Source organism: Manacus candei, unplaced genomic scaffold (genome assembly GCF_025592945.1).
Source record: "Manacus candei isolate 608988 ecotype Guabito, Panama unplaced genomic scaffold, ASM2559294v1 h1tg000005l, whole genome shotgun sequence".
Classification (NCBI taxonomy): domain Eukaryota; kingdom Metazoa; phylum Chordata; class Aves; order Passeriformes; family Pipridae; genus Manacus; species Manacus candei.
Genome location: NW_026138053.1, coordinates 6,105,219 through 6,125,311, shown reverse-complemented (window position 1 = coordinate 6,125,311; position 20,093 = coordinate 6,105,219). Strand labels below are relative to the sequence as shown.

The window sequence follows — 20,093 nt, the reverse complement described above, 5'->3', positions numbered from 1 at the left end:
GTGGACCCTGCTCAGTGTGGGTGAGTGACGGTGCAGAACTGGATCCAAATAATCCAAGGCAACATTCTGACTGAAAAATAGTATGTCGTGTTTATCTAAAATCCAGAAAAAGGCTGACATTGCCTCAGCCCTGCTTTAAAGATGTCACACACAGGTGTGTCACCAGCAGCAGAGCCGGGGATAGAGCCTGAGCCTCCGCTGGCAGCCGCCTCCCCACGCTGGGCAGGGGCACAGCCCGAGGAGGGAGAACCAGGAGCAGAGGGTCCTGTCCTGCAGTCACAGCCCTGGTCACAGCCCTGGCACTGGGGGGGTGCTCACTGCTCATGGAGAAGGGTGAGAAATGCAGTGATGCCCAGCAAGGTGATGTGCATTGAAGGATTTATTACAAAACAGGGAGAGGGGGGGAAGAGCAGAAAGGAAGAAAGAGGGAAAGAAGGAAAAGATTCCTTGCATTCCAGAAATGTAGCCAGAGGCACCTGGCAGTGATTAGTGCAAAGGTTCACCAAACTTCAGATAGAGTCTGTCTCAAAAAAAAAGTCCAGAAAGAGTGAACGGTGTAACTGTTTCCTGAGCATGTGCTGACAGAAATTCCCGTAGGGCAGGACCCAGAACAGAAACACGTGGCAAGAGATTGGGCACTATCCAGAGACCTGATTAGCAGAGCTTTACACATCATTTTTAATATTAAAGGAAGAGATGAAAATCGGTGTTAACTTTTTTTTTCCATTAAAAAAAAAAATCTCCTGGTCCTGGAACTGAATTGGGCTTTCTCACAGTATCAGTAACTGTAATGCTTGGGGGAGAGGTTTTATGAATGAGCTGGTTGGTGTGCTGGATTTCATGGTAGAACCTCGTCTCATGGAAACTCTCAGTCCTGTGACTGGCTCCAGTACTGCACAAGTCACTTCAGATAAAACATGGAACTGCTTCGCTTTGTGCTTCTTACTCTGGTGCTCTGCTGGGTACTTTTCTTCATATTAATATGAGTTAAACATAATCCTCAAAGTCAAGATTGTTCGATATGGTGATATGCTGTGCATGAAACTTTGTTACAGAACAGTCTTATAACCCAAATACACAAAAAATGGTGAGATAAAGGACAGATGTTTTTCAGCCTGGATTTGGTCCAGTTTCCACTGAACTCAATGGGATATGGGTTGAGGTTCTTTGTTTAGCTGAGGAATCTGCCAATCAAGCCATCACGTCAGCAAAAAAAAAACAAACCCAGACAGTTTTCATATTGGAAACATCCCTTAGATATTTCCATTTGCAGTTACAATTCGTTCCTATTTATGATTCCAAAATTCTAGTTTGAATTTATTTTCATTATTTTTAAATTTTCAATTCCACTCAGTATTTACCAAGTATATACTGCGTGTAGCTTTTGGCAGTCAAGGTCTAGTCAGATTCTCTTACCTTAAAATAGCTTTGCAATTTTTTACTCTGTGTTAATTTGTCCTGGAATTGGTATTGAACAAGGACTGGCTAAAGCAAAGTGTAAATCTGTTTCTTACTCAGACTAAGCACTGTGGGTGAGAAAACATACATCCAGACACTGTGATAGAAAGAATATCGATATGTATTTAATTTTTGGTTCTGATACTGGAACAGGACATTAGGTGTGCATTGTGAAAATACACAAATCCTTAACACCAGTGCCTGCTCTGGGAGGCTGAGAGTGGAGAGAGGATAAATAATTCTAAAGCAAACTAATGATACTTGTAGCCTTTAGGTGTCTTTTCTACAGATCACTGCTAGCTCGTGATATACCTTAGTAATTCCCTCACATAGGCCTTACTTGCAACTTAATATAAACTTTCACCATCCAAAATAAATTGTTAAAACATGATCCTAAGAAAATTTACATAGAAGTCTTATTGGGATTTCTGTTTGACATTCCTAAAGTTATGCACTTATAAAGTGAGAGGAGGCCAGATGAGTATCTTCTCTATTATGACTTTAATTTTCTTTTTTTTAAAAAATCCTCCTGTTTAGACCAAGATTTCTGAGTGTCCTCATTGATGTGATAAATGCTTTGCAGCAGAGCTGAGGAACTGCCTTGTTGTCTGTGTCTGACACTTGTTTTAATGACCCCTTGTGGGTAGAATCCCACCTGACTGCAGGAGCTCCCACTGGAAGGGCCTTGGAGCCAGTTATTTTCAGGCAGTGCTGAGCAGGGTGCAGGAACGTGCCCAGGACCACAGACTGGGTGCGTTAAGGAGTCAGGGTCAGTTCTTCCCACAGTTTTCTGCATTGTGTGGATGAAGGTATCACATAAACGGGATTTTTCTGATTAGTCCTTTTACTCGAGTGCCTGCTGATGCATCCTCAGAGAGGGACACATGAGCTGTGCAAGCCTGCCTGAAATCACAGGTCCCTCAGGATGGGTGTTGTGTCTTCAGCACCATCCTACGTGTGAGGCTTCAAAGGGAATTTGAAAAAACCCACAATACCTGGTCAGTCATCCAAAGTTGTGCCTCCTTGGGCGATCACTTTACGTCCTGAACCACAAGATTTGATTACCCCTCGCTTAGCATGGAGATGTTGGGTTTGGCCATTAAATTATTCAGTCCCTTTTTAAAAAACTAGGTATTTTGTTTGACTCTGTGGCTCCTGTGGCTATGAATGGCACAGGCCAGGGCATGCTGTGTGAGCAAAATGTTCCTTTTGTTCTCAGCAACCTGCTTCTCTCCATGGTGCTCCCATGTCTTGGGCAGGGTGGAGAGGAGGCTGGAACTCCACTCACCCTTGTATGGTCCTGAACAGAAATATTCCATATAGCCAGGAGCCCTCAAATGTAATGAATTAAGGAAGGATAAGGATTTTTTTACATGCCTGTGAGAGTATTTATATGTCTCTCTCTATAGCTATATATAGGCACAGATATATATTAAAAGGCCCCCAAAGGACCTGCAAATTTACAAAATTATACAAATTACAATTAAGGTAAAATATATGGTATATATTTATTATTACTATCCAAAGCAAAGCAAACTGTGGTTGTAGTACAGTATTAACAGGAAATGTGCAGGCTATTAGTTATTGAAACATACATGCCTGAGCTACTGCCTGGGAATTTTTAGTGCATCCAGCTGAGTTCCCGGTGTAAGTCGTTCAGTGTTTCATCTTCCACACAGAAAACATCTCCTTTTAGGCTCTTTTTTGTTGCTAGTGCATTATCTGTTTAATTTCTATCAGGAATGATTCCTCCTCTCTTTTAACAGTCTGAGTATCACAGCAACCTAATTAGTAGGCAGATATTCAGTAGAGAATTAAAACCACAGCACTGGGAGCTGGACAGTTTAGCTGATGAAAAACTCCCTTCAAGCGTGCCAGAGCACATTCACACAGCACACACACACACAGCAACATTTTGGGGACCAGCCTGAGCTGCAGGGATTGTGATGAATATTTTAAGGAGACAAATCCCCATGATGACCGCTTTTTCTAATATAGGCAGATTTTCCTGCTGAGCAAAGCCCTTTCCTAGTTAAAAACTGTGCCTCAACTTAGAGGAAACATGTTAAATTCCCTGTTTGGGAGAGAGCGAGCGGAACGTGGTGGATTTTTGCTGTGAGCTGCTGATGCTGTGAAACCCTTGCTGCAGAGGAGGCAGCCATGCTCAAGTGTTCCACGGAGCTTTCAGGGTTTCAGCTCAGGTTCCTGCTCCTAGGATACTGCTGCCCACAGCCAGCTATGTTTGCTGAGCTCCAGCTCCAGGGCAGCCGTGCCCAGTGAGAGCAGCGAGCTGGCAGCTCCGCGCTCCGCTCAGCATTCCCAGCTGGAGCAGGGCCTGCACCCCTCTGGCCTCGCAGGGGGATCTCACCTCCCTCAACCAGCTCACTGAAAAGCACAAGCTCTGTCACAACTGTTGAGCTCACACACAGGAAAAACAGGAATGCAGGAGAGTGAGTGGGGACAAGCGCTGCTTTAAAAATAACAATAAAAACTGTTAAATTCTTCTCCCATGGTTTAAGATTTAAGTAGCCTGTGGGAGTAGTTAAAATGGGTAGGGAAGCTGGGATTTTCAGTATTCCCACAGCTGGATACCTAAGTGTACCATTTTTGTTCGACAGGCAACATGATTGCATAGAATTTAAAACCACAATGGCTCCCCCATCCCAGCAAAGCTCTCGGAGCAGCCCAGCAGGTCTCCATGGGGTGCTGCATTTCCCAGCAGTAGCCAGGACAAGACATTTCAAGAGCAGGCAGAGGAAACCCAACACAGGCAGTTGCAGAGGACTCTCCCCAGAAGCATTTCCCTCCCCTATTCAGAGTGGTTTCTGGCTCATCCCGGCCTTGGAGTTTTTAGTACATCTTTTGTTTCTCTTTCAAATGTGTGTGTGGTCATTATCCATATAAATGTCACTATCATGAGCTCTCTTAGCTATTATCTTTCCAATGAAAACAACTGCAGTCTTTTTAATCTCCTTTCAGATAGAAGCATTTCCAGGCTTCTCGCGGCATTCCTGGCGCGTGGAGCACAATGTCTCCATGTGCGCCGTAGGAGGGGGCTGGTGACCGGGCTGTAATTCCTGATGCTCCTGTGCCGGCGCTCGGGAAGAGGCCGGAGCAAAGGCTGTGTGTGGGTGCCAGCAGATGGTGTCAGCCCTGCCGGGGAGCAGCAGTTCAGCACCGGCAGCAGTGCATGTTGGCTCTTAAAATTGGACTTAACTCCTCTTTATTTTACATATTGCTTGTCAGTGCTTATTGGGAGCGGGGGTGTCTTCCTCACAAAACCCCCTGTTTTCCAGTTCTTACGTATTTGACTCGAAAATATCCTTGCATTCACTCATTTAACAATCCTAATTTAATTCTTCAGTTCAATTTGGGGATATTCAGACTCTCCATGGTTTATATTGTATGTCTTGTTTTCCTGCTTCGGGAGATGGAATTATTTCAGCATCGGATGGGCTTGGACTGGTTGATTTATTTAAGCTCCTTTTAATAGAGTGTTGCTGTGACAGCTTTTGGCAGTGTTCCTCTGCCTCTCATGGTAAATTTGATTAAGCTGTTGTCACCATTAATTCACAGTTCCCCTCTATTTACCTCTTGCACACTCCCGTGTAGTGCTTAGCCCTAAGTCAGGCACAGCCTCACTCCCTCCCCAAGGCCATTCCCAGCTGCTCCAAGAAGCAGTCGTGTGAGATGATGGTTGATGGTGTTTGAGTGGCCTGTGCAGTGGCAGAGGAAGACACCAGTGAGAGATGTAATTTTGTTTTAGTTGATTATTTGTATGCCTGCAATGGTTTGTGCTCAGTAATTCTTTTTTCCAGAGGTTGTTTTATTTCTACAGCTTGGGACCTGTAGCTGTGAAGTTTCCACAGGGTGGCTCTTGGAGAGGTGGATTTTTCCAGCATCTGAAGGTTCTGGGGCTGCTCAAAGAAATGCCTTTTCTTTTTACCTACATCTTCCACTTCCTTTTCTGGATGTGTATCTCAGTTCATGAAATTTTAAATTCAACCTGAGCTGTGTTTAAGTTGCTTACTGAGGAGTGGTGTCATTTTGAGCCTGCCATTATGGCTGGTACAGGAAATCAGTGTAAAGGAACAGAATTCCTTTTCTAAGTCCCTTTTCCTCCTAGCGAATACCTGGAAGTAGCATTGCATTGTTGTCCTTTTTTTTACAATATAATTTGTACCTGTCATGTGACCCTTATGGAGATAATGCCATTGGAGTATGCCTTTTCCCATATTGTGATGTGATATAGGAAGTTTTCCTGTATTTTCTTTTTCTAGGCTTGCTCCCAACATAATCTCTCCACTTGTCAGCCCCCTGAAAGCGTTAGTTCCACCGTCCCTCCTGCAGAAACACGGCTCTCCATCGTCCCACAGCCAGTCACCAAACGGGCAGCAGTTTTCTGGAATTCCAAACACACCTTACGCTCCCTTTCAAAACCAGTCAGTACAGCAGGGAGCTCAAGGTAACTCTTCCCTCTTTGTTTTTCTTTTTTTTTTTTCTTTCAACTTTTCTAATTCCTACCCGGGGAGAAAGGATTTATTTCACTTTTTCATGCTCGGCCAATACTGTCTTATTAAGGGGGTGTCGGCATTTCAGTGGGAACTCCAGTTTTTAAACTGGATTGATGTACATGCAGATCAGATTTTTCAGGCAGGTTCATGCTGCAACATGTCATCATCAAGGGGAAAACTGTCACAACAGCAGATTTATTGCATTTATTCAGGTTTTGCAGTAGATGGTGATGGCCATGCCCTTCTCCTGACTGGTCATCCAGCATGGAGAGTGACCCTGCAAGAACCACATAGTCCCAAAGGACATGGGCTGGGGCACACCTTGGCAGTGTCCTGCTCAGTCCACTGCCAGTGAAGCACTAGACATGAGACTGGACCAAGAAAAAATATTTTCCCATTTACTACTTGGAAGTTTATCATGTGTATTATTTTATATAGTAATATGCAAATGCACTCTGAACAACTGTAGAGTGCCTGTGGGATTTGAGGACAGGAATGGGAGCAGCTCAGCAGCTGTCCCACTGCTTAATTTAAAACATTTTTTGTTCTGAATTACTCAGCCTTTTTAATTGGGAGCTTATATACCTATTCTGGAGTTCTGCTGAGGGAACTAATTAATGTTCCTGCAATTTTTGAGGCATAAATTAGCAAGAGATGTTATTATCACAGATTCTTCCAGTCACAGGAGCTTGCATATTTAAGAAACACGTTATACAATCCAGATGGTGAGCTGCTTAAGTGTGGTAAATATTCCCAATAAAGAAGTGTGCCGGACATCTGTCTGGCTGCAGGGATAACCTAGCAGATAGGTTTATCCAGGCAGATAAGCAGCTCTTCAGGACTTGTTTCACAGCTGTATTGTCATTTCTATAAGGTCATTTTTGGCTGCTGAAGTATCACATGTAATCAATTTGCCAAGTGAGTAAAATAGGAGGTTTTGCTTTCTCTCACGTGCTCTGGGTGGAGCTGAAGCCCAGATCCTGAACACAAAGCCATGGGCAGCTCCCAGCTGTGGTGGGGTTGGGTATCCCAGCAGTTCCCTCTGCCCCTCGTTCTCTGAGGAGTGTTTTTGCTCCTTGGTTGGACAGGCTTAGTCTGAGAAGTTAAAGTGTATTATATTTAATGATTTGCGCTGAAGGAAAAACTAACTCAACCTGATGCTCAACAGATTATTCAATTTAAAAGGATTAACTCTGTAAGGGAAAAGTGGCAGATTTATGATAGCATATAATGATATATGATTATGTTGCTATAATGAGCTAAATAACTACAAGCCACAAGAGGAAAGTTTAGCAGCTCATTACTACGGCAGAAACAAATGCATAGACAGAACAAGTTTTGAACCACTTAAATAAATTGACTTTATTCCTTAAGAAAACCACATTTCCTTTTGAATGAATTGTTGCTTTCTAAGTGTTGTGTCATGTGGTTTTGAAAAAGCAATAATTTTCCACTTTGGCCAAATGTTGAAGTATTATTATAAATTCATTATGGAAGTGGTCATTCCAAAATCAATTTTGATTAGCAGCCTTTGAAGCCAATTATCTGTAATCTGTACTTAGCTGTACTCGCTCTACATCTTGGTTTTTTTCTTTTGCATCTCAGGTCATTAATAGCACATTTTTCTAATGGAATCTGTAATAATTTGGGAGTTTTGAGCTTTTGCCAAAAAAAGGAGCACCATAAAAGCCTAGTGTAGAACGAGGCATGTGTACAGAAGCACATAAACATTGTGGCTGTGGAGTTTTTAGGGGATGGCAAGTTTCGTCAGGCTGGCAGCAGAAATATTGATAATGAAAGAATAAGCTGACATTATTTATATGTTCAAACCTAGATGTAGTAAGATCACATGGAAATTATTACATGCTGAAAGAATTTGGCAGGCAATGGAATCCTGTAGTTATTTATACCTGACATGATTTCTTGTCAGAAACTTTATGGAATTTGAAAAGCTGAGATTTATTTGCAAATACGTGTAAATGACATGACATAACAAGATGGCATTTAATAGCCATATTCCAATTATTTGCTCATTACATCATTCCTTTTAAAGCTGCTTGAAGTTTTCTAGGCTGTGCCTTAGAGAAGCAGAGGCAGCCAGTGCACTGTGTGAAGTGGCTAAATGCAGCTTTTCTGTCACAAATTATTTCAGAGCAAAATTTTAACTAAATGTTATGTTTGGAACTCAGTTTATTCCTTTATGAACTGTTATATTTCTACATCTACTGTACATAAAACATTTAATAGTGATCCTTTAAACTGACAGGGCATTTAGTAAATTATTCACTTGAAAATTAACCTCAGAAAATTCTTGATTTAAATCAAAACTGAAGGAAAACCTGAAATCCATGTGGCAAAAAAAATATTGCTGAAACACTTACTGCCGAGTTGGTACTCCAGATTTGCTCTCCTAGAAGGAACAGGGATGTCTGCACCAGACCAGCCTTCTTGCTTACTTTGTATTTTAACCCCCAGAGGGAGTCTTTTTTAAGAACTTATAAAAAATGCTCCCTGCTTAGTTTACTCTAATCAACCATATGTGGTTGTTAATTGAACCTTTGGCTATGGGATTTGAATCATATCTTAATTATTAGTATTTTCTGTGTGAAGCATTTCAAGAAATCTAAAGGAACCACAACTAATGGCACAAACCCAAAGGGTTAGAAGTCCCATTCATAGTGTCGTGGTTTGTTTTATCTGACCCCTGTTCCTGCTGCAACCTTCCTCATTCCATGTTTTTTTGGAGTTTGCCTCCTGCATTTATCACCTAGCCTCCTGCTAGGCATGTTAGAGCAGGGAAAGGTGCACTTCTCTGTATTTTCTTTGGGAAGCACTTAGCAGGAATCCAGTCCTGGTGAACACAGCAATGCAATAACACTGGCATTTTCCTACACCGTGTCTCCTCGTCGGATAGGACAGAGAAAATACACATCATGCCTTCCCTAGGAGTGATGTCAATAGCAGATGTTCTGGGAAAAGTTCATTTCATTTTTCTAGAAATACATCTGAGTGCTCTCTGCAACCAGTTGTACCTCCTCTGAAGCCAAGTATCTCTTTTTTTTTTTCACTGCTCATCTTGAAAAGATGTATTTTTAGAAGGCTTACAGCAAGGAGTTTGTGCCTTGTAAACAGAAAGGTCAGGATAATTATCAAAGCCAATCAATAAAGCACTGTACCTAAACCCACATCAAAAATGGCTTTGCTCCCTCTCATAAGAGCTCTTTGGTTCTTTGAGCCAGACTCTCCAGGCAGTAAACAGAGGTGGCTGTCTATTTATTCCAGGGAAGGACATGCATCATTTAATACTCAGCTTTCCAAATTTCTGGGCCTTCTCCAACATAGCAGCAAATAGGACCAGCCTTGGTACAGTGTGTGTAGAGTCTTTATCTAATAAAGTCATCCACTAGTACTTCACCAATCATGGAATCAACATTTCAGGTATTTTGTGGGGGATCTCACGCTCTCAAAAAATTAATCATCTAATCCTTGCAGATTCTGCCAAAGCACATATTAAACTGTGAAACTTAAATACAAATCTTTCACCACTCAGTGAGTTCATTGCATTTCTACTCAAGAATTGCCTCACTTGGCCTTATTTATTACACCTTAAGAAGCATGACCAGAGTGAACAGACCCTGAGCTTTGCCTGGTAGTTGATACGAGTGTGTGTGATGCACCTGGAATCAGGAAGGGGTTATTGAGGCAGGAGGAAGGAAGAGAATTAAATCAGGCAATGGCTTGTATGAATCTTGTGGCATGCACTGGGATCATCCTTATGGGAGCAAACAACAATTTCTTTTTAGGATGTGGCACAACTTGTAAGTTGTAAAATTCTTGCCTCGGCAATTCATTTGTCCTTTACTGTTAAATATCTTCTTTTGTTTTCCAAAACTCATTCACAGCTTCTGATGGCAAAACCCAAACTGCTGGGTTTTGGTAATGCAACACTTTTAAAACAAAGCAGGATATCAGAAATGTTGGGTGTGTGGGGAACAGAAGTTCAAACGTGCCCCAAAAGCAGAAAGACCGAGGCAGATCTCTCTCAACACTTCCAGAAGCAGAACAGCCTCTGGCTGAACTCAGTCTTCACCTGACATCCATCTGGAGTCAGTCCTGCACCTCTGGTTCAATTTTACCCGCAGACTGTGGCCCCTGTGTTCAGTGAAAAGGGTTTCATTTGAATCAAGAGCATCTGAGAGAGGTTTAAGGTACCCATAAAGGTATTTCAGATAACAGTGTGTCTCCAGCAGTGCAGAACACACACTGGATGGGAAAAGACCACCAACTGAAAACAAAGCAGTGCTATTCATTTAAATATTGCATTATTGCATTTAAATTAACAGTAACTCGTTACAGAGACAGTTCCTTAGGATCTGAGCATCCTGGATCTGATCCAGTGGAGCACTTACTTTGCTTTGAACCAAGTGGGCTGTTGACTGTGTTCAGCTGATCTGTTGCTTGAAATGAAGCACATCCTTGAGATTTCTGCTTGATGGGGATCACAGTCCATGGCACCTTGTGGGACTGAGTCTGATGCAGCTCTTCTGTTATTACATTTTATAGAGCAGCACAATCATCTTTCCACAGTTAAAACTGAGGAACTAAACCTCCCCCAACAGTAATGGAATACTGTGACAGAAATGGAGCCAGTACCACTGCAGCAGGGTTAAAATGTGTGTGCAATATCTGCTTTCAGGTTACCAAGGCAGCTTTCACTCCATACAAAACTGTTTCCACTATGGAGACTGCTACAGAACAATGGACCAGTCTGTCACCAGTGATGTGCTCACAGGGGAATCCCATTGCTTCAACCCTCTGAGGCAGAATGGCTATCACATACTCAATGCACCTTTAGCTTCAACAGGTAATTTATTCCACCAGTAAAGAATTATCCATATGATGTTTTCAGCAGGAAGGGGAAAGAAGACATTTTTACAGTCAGTGTTATTACAAAAATATGTTTGTATAAAAAACTTGAAATTCATTTGCATCTGTAAATATCCCAGAAGGAAAGCAGTTTTTTTTTTATTTTAATCCTACTCTATTTGACTGATGGACAAAGTCTTCTTCTGATGGATGTCATAGGCAACACACACCTTCAGGAGAGCTTGGCAAACAAGGCACTTCTCCCATTTATTGTGTGGGCTGTTCACTGCACATCTCAGGTGTGCTCAGGCAGGTTTTTATAATCAGGTCAAAGTTATAATTGCTAGATTACTATAATGCTTCAATATTTTAATATCCTTTTCTTTTCCTACTTTTAAAACCACAATTAAGAATGGTCAGAATTACTGACAGAATTACTCACAAAAAGTGAGTATTGTCATGAAACACAACCATTTGCCGCAGTCTTTACTGATGTATCTCCAAGGAAGTTTTCTCCATGTCTCTACTCAAAAGGGCATCTCGGTTAAGAACAATACTGGAAACATATGTTTAAATGCTTTTTGAAATGGGCCTGAGTCAGACCACAAAATTAGAGTTGACTTTCCTGTTTGTTTTGTATTAAAGGAGACTCTGTTCAGAGGGAGCGTGCACGCATTTGTCTGCTGCTCCATTCTGGAAAGTGTGTGATCAGTAACCAACACAAGGGAAACATTTAAGATGATGTTTCAGCTTCAACTTTGAATTCTTTAGTGTTATTCATAAGTTTGATGTTGCTGAAACATAGCTTTTTTTTTTCCATGTTAACATCAAATTTCAAGTTTAGATTGACAGCCTGCAATATTTAAAGAACAGACTAAATAAACTTTCCAAAAGAAATTGTAGCAGCAAAGAATAATACTGTGGCAAGACACCAACTTCAACAACAGTTGATTTTTCTGTCTGGGCCTAAACTATCATGAAATGTTTCTGTTTAATATTTTTGTTTTTAGAGTGGTTATTGAGGCATGCAAATACTTAAAAGGCTGAAACATAAACATATATGAAACATATAAATCTCATCTCATCTTTTAGCGTGTAAAATAGAACCATTCAGGTTTGCAAGATTCATCAAGGCTGCACATTAATTTTTTTCAGGCTTTTATAGCACCATTAATATTAAATGAGATCTCATCTCGCAGGAATGCCAAATGTGACTGGCAAACAGCTGTTCCATGAATCACATTAACAGTCAATAAATTTTTATTTTCTGTTCAGGACGTTGGATAGTTTACTCTATCTGCAATCTAATAATGATTTCTGGGGTGTATGCTTATCTTGGGTTTTGTCCATCTGTGGTTGTGTATCCACCCTGTATACAGGCCCATCAAATAGAAATTAGCATAACATAAACAGTTGCAAAACTTACCAAAATACTGGTCACTCTGCTTGGCTGACACAGCACGGGGCAGATCAACAGGCCGAGTTCATCCTCCAGAACCTTTGGACATTCACTGTGTGCCAGATCTCTGCAGACAGCACAATCTGACCGGAGAACTAGCAGGAAATTCATACGTCATAGGAAAATGCAGAAATGTAAATAAGTAGAGAGTTGGTCTCAAATAATAAAAATGGACCTACTGATAAAATACCCATAATTAAGCTGACAGGTCTCTGTGTATCCAGGACTGGCTGTGTAAGATGCAGGATCTGTCCCTGGCTGGTGGTGCCTGCACAGGTGTGGGCAGGTGGGAAAGACAAGAGAAAGGGTAGGAGACAAACCTGCTCCTTCCCACAGGGATGTGCAGCTCAGGAGGTTTGCACAGGAGGTTTCCCACAGCTGTGAAAGTTTGGCATTATAAAAGGAGGAGGGCGGAGAAATTCTCCCCCTCCCCAGTGTCAGCCTGGCAAGCAGCAGCCAGCCCAACCCGGGGAGGAGCCAGTGGGCTTTGGTGGGCTGAGGTGCTCAGCTCCTTCCACTCCTTCTGTGAGCCAGACCTGCCCCAGCCACTCTTCCTCAGACTTGCACTATGTAGGGAGCCACTAAATGTAGGATCCGGATTTCTTCTGGGTCTTAAGAGCAGCTGGGAGACACATGGAGCATTTTTCCCAAGTGCTATTAAAAAAGGAAAGTCACAAAACAAGAGGAGTGCATCACTTTGGGTGCACACTCCGTAGGATCTTTGTCCACTCATTGTTTTGACACCCTATTCAGATGATGACTGTGCAGTCCCCAGGGAGCCACACTCTGGTCCTTGCCCTTCACTGGCAAGTGCCTGGCTCTCCACTGGATGGGCACTCCAGCTGTGAACACAAACCCTGGAGATCAGTCCGTGTGTGCATCTCCTGGGTGAGGCTTTAATGGTAAACCCCAGTCTTGTCATTAATGCTGTGCTGTCCTGTGTGATCCCAGGCCTTCCTCACCTGTACTGTGGCACTAACTCGTGTCCATGCCCCTTGTCCCATTCCAGGCTATGACACAATCCCTGAAGCACAGTGTGTGTCCGAAGACATGGTCTCCAGCGGAACGGATGAAAATGGGTTCTTCCAAAACGGCGCCTTTGATCACTGCTTGAATCACATTCCTTCCATCTACACAGATACCTAAAGCAGTGCTGGCCTTGTTTCCTCTATTATACCTATAACTGTGTATGTAATAACAAAGGGTTTGTTCAAGTACTTTTATTTAGTCTGTATCCTTGTATGTGCTCATTTAAATGAACACCTCACATTTACCAAACCATTTTATACATGAATAGTCTGTATAAGATAATATTGGAAACCTGTTCCTTTGCTGTGGCACTTTGAAATTCATGCTTTAAGGGAATGAGGAGCATTTTAAGCAGCTTGTTTTGTAAGTTCTCTCAGTAAAGTGTAAATGTAAATTATATAATAAACTTGTAAAGAAGAGCTTTTTCATCTTGGAAAGTATGTTTCCATTTGAGAATGTTGTTCCCTTTAATCAGTTTTCATTTAACTTGTTGGTCAGTTCTTCTCTTTTTTTCTTTTTTTTTTTACTAAAAGGACTTTTTTTAATCACAGACCTCATGTATATAAAGATCTACATTTGCTCGGCTGGTTTTGTATTTTCAGTTTTACAAGAAAGCATTAAAAACTGGAAACAAGTGTACTGTCGTTCCTTAACACAGTCTGTCTCCCTGATAAATCCTGATATTACATTATTTAAATGCCTGAGTGATTTTAACAAAGCAGTGGCATTTCAGTCACTGTGACATTAAAGCAGCCCAAGTGAACATGATGAAAACCAAGGGCTTCCAGCAGAACAGGCATCACCTGCAGCAGTTTGGTTCCCTGTCACTGTGGCTGCATTTCCCAGCCTAGTGGTGATTCCTGGGATTCTGGGCATCCTCCAGGGGCTCCCAAGCTGTGCCAAGCAGGCATGTTAGACCTGAGCTTCTGAAAGTGTTCCATGGGGGTCTGTGAGAACAGTAAGGAAAAACTAACTAAAAATGTAAAAAATTGTTCCCATTTCCGAACCCCTGCAAGTTGGGCCTAATAAGGGATGTGCAGGCTGAGCATCAATCCGTGCCTGTTCATTTACAGCCCAGAGTTACCCAGGCTGCCACAGGGCACCACTGAAAAGCCGAACTGGGTCAAAACCAGTCAGTGACTGAGGGTGGGAATTCCCTTTTTTCATCCCTCCAGAAATGGGAAGCAGCTCGGGTCCAACATGACACCTGTGTCCCAGTCCCAGAACTCTGCAGCCCAGGATCTGCTCCTGCAGGACCATCCCCATCCCCAGTGCCACTGTGCCGCTCCTGCAGCCTCTGCAAACGTGGGAAAAGCCCTGGATGCTGTTCCACCCCAGCAGCCCTGCACTGAGGCTGATCCAGGCTGACCACAAAGCCGACATGGATGCACTTGTTCCTCCAGGGCCTGGTTGCACCTTGTCAGTGCACGTGAAGGGGCCTCTGTATCCAGTTTAGCTTTCTGTCCTCAAGAACTCTGAATGAAACTCAGACATCCAGGAAGTTTTACAGTTAGTCACTACAGAACAAGGTTCAGGGGGTTATGTGACCCCCCCCTCTTCCATACAGGGTTCCTCAAGATCTCTGGCTCTCAAGGACACCCAGGCCCAGCTGCAAACCCGTTAATTGTGGCTGCCTGGCCTGGCCCCAGCAGCCCCTGGCAGCACTGACTCATCACTCCTCTCCCAGAATTAAAATCCATAAAGGCTCCAAATTGTGCCTTAAGCCTACACACGTGGCTTTGCTTCTGATCACTGCCACATTTGGCTTTCTGTCCTGTTGTTTGTTTATTCTGATGCATCAGAGTTTGGGGTTTTTTTGGTCTCAAACATAAGTGGGCAGAACTCATTCCTAGAACATTAAACAAGGAGGAGGCAGGTAGCTTAACAACTGCCAAGCAAGAAAAACTCTAGAGCTTTTGAAGGAAGACTTAGAAAAAACATATTCAAAGCCCAACAACGCTGTAATGTCTGAGACAAAAATCAAAATAATTCCTGTGCTTCAGTTAGTTGGAAACACAAAAAGGAAATCGTGTCTTAAAAACAAGATTAATTCAATTTCCTAAAAATTAAATAAATTCTTCTAAAAATGACTTTTTTTTTTTTAGTTAAAAATATAAACCAACCAAACCTAAACATATTTGATCAATTACAAAAATATTTATGTCACAACAACCAGGCTGTTCAAAACCACACAATGATTCACAAAGGTTTGGGAAACTTAAAGCGTAGCAGCTGGAGTGATGATTTAATTCCACAATCTGTGTGAATCAGGTTTTCTGTAAATTAAAAGGATAGATTCAGAGAAATGCAAAGGCACTCGTTTGAGTCTGTATGGTTTGGAAAGTTATCCATAATAAAACCATTAAAATACACAATAGCCCAAGTTAATGGTTACTTGTGTGCTGTGTACTTCATTATTGCCTTTTATTACATGTAAGTAGGGAAGTATCTCATGTAAGCTTTTCCTAAAGACACAAAGAAACCTTTCAATGGAATTTATTGCTTGGCAAGTTTCTCGTTGTGGTGCTGTAAAAACCCCACCAACTAATACTTATAATAACTGGGGTAAGGCTTTATATATAATGTAGAAAATTATTACCCTGTGGAATTAAAATGGAACTGCTGGTTCCAGTTGACTGTCAGATACTTTTTCAATCTAAGCAACAGAATTCAACTAATAAATTACAACACTACTTTATAAATAGCTACAAATCATTTCCCCAGTGACTGAAAACCCCATTTACTCCGTGTATGTACTCTGTGTGCACACAGGACGCTGTAGGGACGACTGAAATAAGATGACCTTCAGTGGCTGATCAAGCTGGGAGAGAGAAAATGAATTTGAAGTTGACAGTGAAGCACTAAGGCCATTCTTTGGGCTCTCCACCAGCCGGGCTGTGAGCCAAACATTCAGCAGGACTTCGGAGCTTTTAATGGGATCGAGCCTGAGCTTTTCATTTAATGGAAAACCAAAATGCTTGTTCTGTTCCTGTTCAGTGCTGCAGCACCTCACAAGCTGCAGAAATGACCATCAGAGGTGCCTCTGCAGGTGAGCTGAGATGTGCACACAGTCACAGAATGGTTTAGGCTGGGAAAGACCACCAAGACCATCGAGTCCAGCATGTGGACAACACTTTTAATGACCTCATTCCAATGTGGCACTACGGCCCAGGAATGTGCAAGCCCAGAGGCTCAGGTGTGCTGCAGGAATGGCTGTAGCCTGTGGCAGGGATGGGATGTGCTCCCACAGAAGGAATACAGGCGGTGAGTACATTCTCAGATCGTACTTTCTACTTATATTCACACCAAACAGCAGGAACAGTTGCTGCTCGTGGAAAGGCTTCCCTGCTCCTGAGACTGTCCTTTCAACTGGATACATTTTCTAAATGGTGAAGCCCAAAAAACCAAATTCCAGAGCACATCAAGAGCACCGGTTGGATACTGCAATAGCTGTTACGCAAGCAGTGCAAAAAAACCCCAGTGCTTAAAACAACCACCAAGTATGTGAAAATAAACAGTGACTGTAAATTGAATTTAAATTGCATAAGAGTCAAATATTTCAATGGGGTTTGTTATGATCTTATTAAAAGGTACACGATTTTAGTTCAGCTCTCCAGTAATGTATTTGTATTAAATTAGGTCAGTGCAACAGAAGATGAAAAAATAGCCAGCCTGTATCATTTAATTCATTGACAGCACAAAGCCATTGGAATATTCCCTCCTGAGATAAGCCCTTCTGAGATCTGCAGAGTTACACTAAAAGCTCCTCTCTGCTTAAATTTCAAAGCAAACTGCAAAATCCCAAAGTGATTTGGAAGCCCACAGCCCAGAGTCAGCAGGAGAGCTGTAGCCATCTAGACTGTCAAAGCCTTGCAAGGCCATGTGTCTGTCAGCCTCTCAGAGCTGCAAAACCTGTCAAGCCATGACAGACATTTTTCTTTAAACCATCTCAACTATAGAAAGTCCCAATCTAGTCACAGCCCTTACAAAGACTGAGCTTTCTACTGGATTCCTACTGAGATGAAATTTGCCCATTCCTTTGGCAAAAAAAGATTTTTGTAGTGGTGGTGAAGCCAGAAGAAAATGAAATAATTCTTCTGTGCAAACACAGATTTTCTGGCCAGAGCCAGTAACTCTCATTCAAAACCAAGTGACTCAATTTTAAAAGTGCATTTCTGGACCTGTGTTATATAGAAGTTCTCCTCAATTAATTAAAAACACCAAGAAAAGTATGGTGTTAGTTTTCAAAACTTTAGCAAGTTTCGGCCTTTTTGATTTTTCCAAAGAGTTTCACCCTCCTTTCTGAGAGGCTGTGACTCTGAACCCCCAAAGTGAGCCCATGTGGCAGGCACTGGGCTAGAATGAGCTGCTTGATGATACAGAGACATGGGAGGGCACGTGGAGACACTGGCCAGGGACTAGGCTAGGAAGGGAGTGCATTAAGTGGTTTATTGTATGATTAGACCTGTTTTTCCATGCTTTAAGGTTTCCTTCATTCTGGAAGGAAATCCACCCCTCCCTGGGGCAATGGCAACAAGAGAGTCCCAGAGCAGCTCTTCTCCTCCCAGCATCTGAACTCAGCGTGTTCAGACAGCAGATTCTGGGTCTTCCTCTTCAATAACTAAGGAAAGACTTCCTTTCACCCTATTCCAGGTGTCCAGGAGTTGTCAGCTTCCTCTCTGGCACTGGGAAGGGAAAGATGCCTCCAAAGGAGGAGGCAGCATGTCCCAGGATGGAACTGAGGAGGCACAAATGGACATCAAAATTCAGACAACGTAAATCCCTCCCAGGACATCTCCTGGGACAAGGAAGGCTGAGCCTGTGCTGTGCCAGTGTCTTACATCCCTTCCTAAACAGCCAGGGCTCTTTTCTGAAACAGGGCATGACCTCCCCCAGCAACCTGAGCAAACCTGGTACCAAAGAAATCCCTCTGAACCGTTTGCCCTGAATATAACCCAAACTGCTGAATTGCAATGGGCTGAGAGAGAGATTTTTAAAGGTGTCTGAACACACAAAAATGAAAAAGGGCATTAAGTGGGTTTTGTTTGTTTGTTTGTTTCACAACTGCCTTAAATTGCTTTAATTTCATCTCCAGGGTTTCATTTCCTTCTGAGAAATCCTCTTAGGTGCCTATTTGCATCTTCAGGCACATTCTGCAAATCTGGGCTATATTGCATAATGAGTTTTCTCTCCTATCTCTTTCAGTTGAGAACCACACATTTGACTAAGGAATTCTCTGTGGAGCTGAAATCTGTTAGGATTATAAATACAGGCTGAGCTGGGAACAGGCACTGGAAACTGCCATGAAGACCATGAACAGAAAACAGTGATTCTAGTCACACAAGATACCTGATATAGTTGGCAGGAAGGCAAAGCTAAACAAATGCAGGTTTACATTTTACTATTTAAAGAATAAAATATTCAACTTGAGTTCCATTAACACCTGTCAGGACTTTGGTACATACTCAAATACACATTTCTAATTTTACTGCTAAATAATCCCAAACTTGGCAGTTGGAAGGTAAAGCAAAATACCCAAGCTAAACATCTGAAGCAAATTGTAGCTCTCTGGAAGAGCCCTTCTGCTATATAAATGAAGGTCATATGTACAAATGATTAGAAGCTTAAGGAAATATGTCTTCTGCTTTTCTAAATTGATAACATACATATTGCATTAATATTCCCACATCAATTATTGGACACGTTCCCTGCTGTAAGAAAAACGCTATTTTTTTTTTTAAATAATAATCCCTTGGAATAATATTCTTATACCAGCACAATTAACTCTTGCCACGCAGAGGGGAAAGAGGTTGATTTAATAAACTACATCCAAAAAGTGTCAGTCCCTGGAGATGCCACCACCACCTGGGTGCACCCTGGTTTTGGGGGATGGTCAACAAGATGCAAGAGTTGTCCTTTCCCTGGTGAAAAAGGGACAGAGGTGACAGGTCCTGGTGGGGATGGGTTGGGGGGAAGCAACCCAGATACTCTGCCTTTGGTGTTACTGCCATGGCAGCTGCACCCATGGCAAACCTGGGAGCTCTGGTTATTTACCAGCAGCAAAATAAACCCAGCAAAAAGACTCCTGAGACACTTGTTTCCTCTCTGCAAGGAGCAGCTTGTGCTTGGCAGCAGGCACTGGACAGGGTCTGACCCCAGTAGGGTGGAGGACCCCCAAGTGTCCAGGCCCTGCCACAGCCCCACAGCTGAACTCGCACAGGGTCAGGGCAGTGCTGCTGCTGGTGACAGTCACCCCTTCGGCTGCCACTAAGCCACACTTGCCAGAAAGAACTTAATCCCAGGGCTCATAAAAACACTTCTGAAACACATTTTTTTTTCCTTTTGAAGTGCACCAGATCTCACAAAATACCAAGTATTTTCCATAAATGTTCCCAAGCTAACATACACCTGAAGTCATCTCCACGCGTCTGGCGAGGGGATAACGTATCCCATTACACCCTGAGCACCCAGTGCATGGCAGGAGACCCCCCTTGCCAAAGGGAGATGGTCTTGGCACAGACATGAGAAAGCCCAGCTCTGGTGCTCCTTGCTGAGGATGGCAGAAGAGTCACCAATTCATCACGGCTGACACTGAGCACAGCAAGCACAAAAATGCAAACAGTATTTATCACTTCTGACAGATTCCTCTATTTTCTGCTTTTTATTAGCTGACAAAGCCAGGCTCTTTTTGCCAGAGACAAAAGTCACTGGGCTGAGGGGTGGAGGGGGGAACAGGGGAATTATTTCCATTGAGAAACACTTCTGTA

The 20,093-nt window shown here is 42.6% G+C and overlaps 1 protein-coding gene across 5 annotated transcripts in view; it reads left to right on the top strand.

Annotated features, from left to right (window-relative positions):
- GLIS1 (GLIS family zinc finger 1) overlaps positions 1-14,680 on the top strand; it is a 187,623-nt gene extending 172,943 nt beyond the window's left edge. For 3 of the 5 annotated variants that reach the window (XM_051800983.1, XM_051800973.1, XM_051800964.1), the window contains exons 9-11: positions 5,739-5,923; positions 10,669-10,836; positions 13,307-14,679. In XM_051800983.1, coding sequence (XP_051656943.1) covers positions 5,739-5,923; positions 10,669-10,836; positions 13,307-13,443 — 490 coding nt within the window. In that variant the 3' untranslated portion in view covers positions 13,444-14,679. Of the gene's footprint in view, positions 1-5,738; positions 5,924-10,668; positions 10,837-13,306 lie in introns of all 5 variants that reach the window. The other 2 variants (XM_051800991.1, XM_051801000.1) reach the window with 1 other exon arrangement.
- Positions 14,681-20,093: the final 5,413 nt, after the last annotated feature.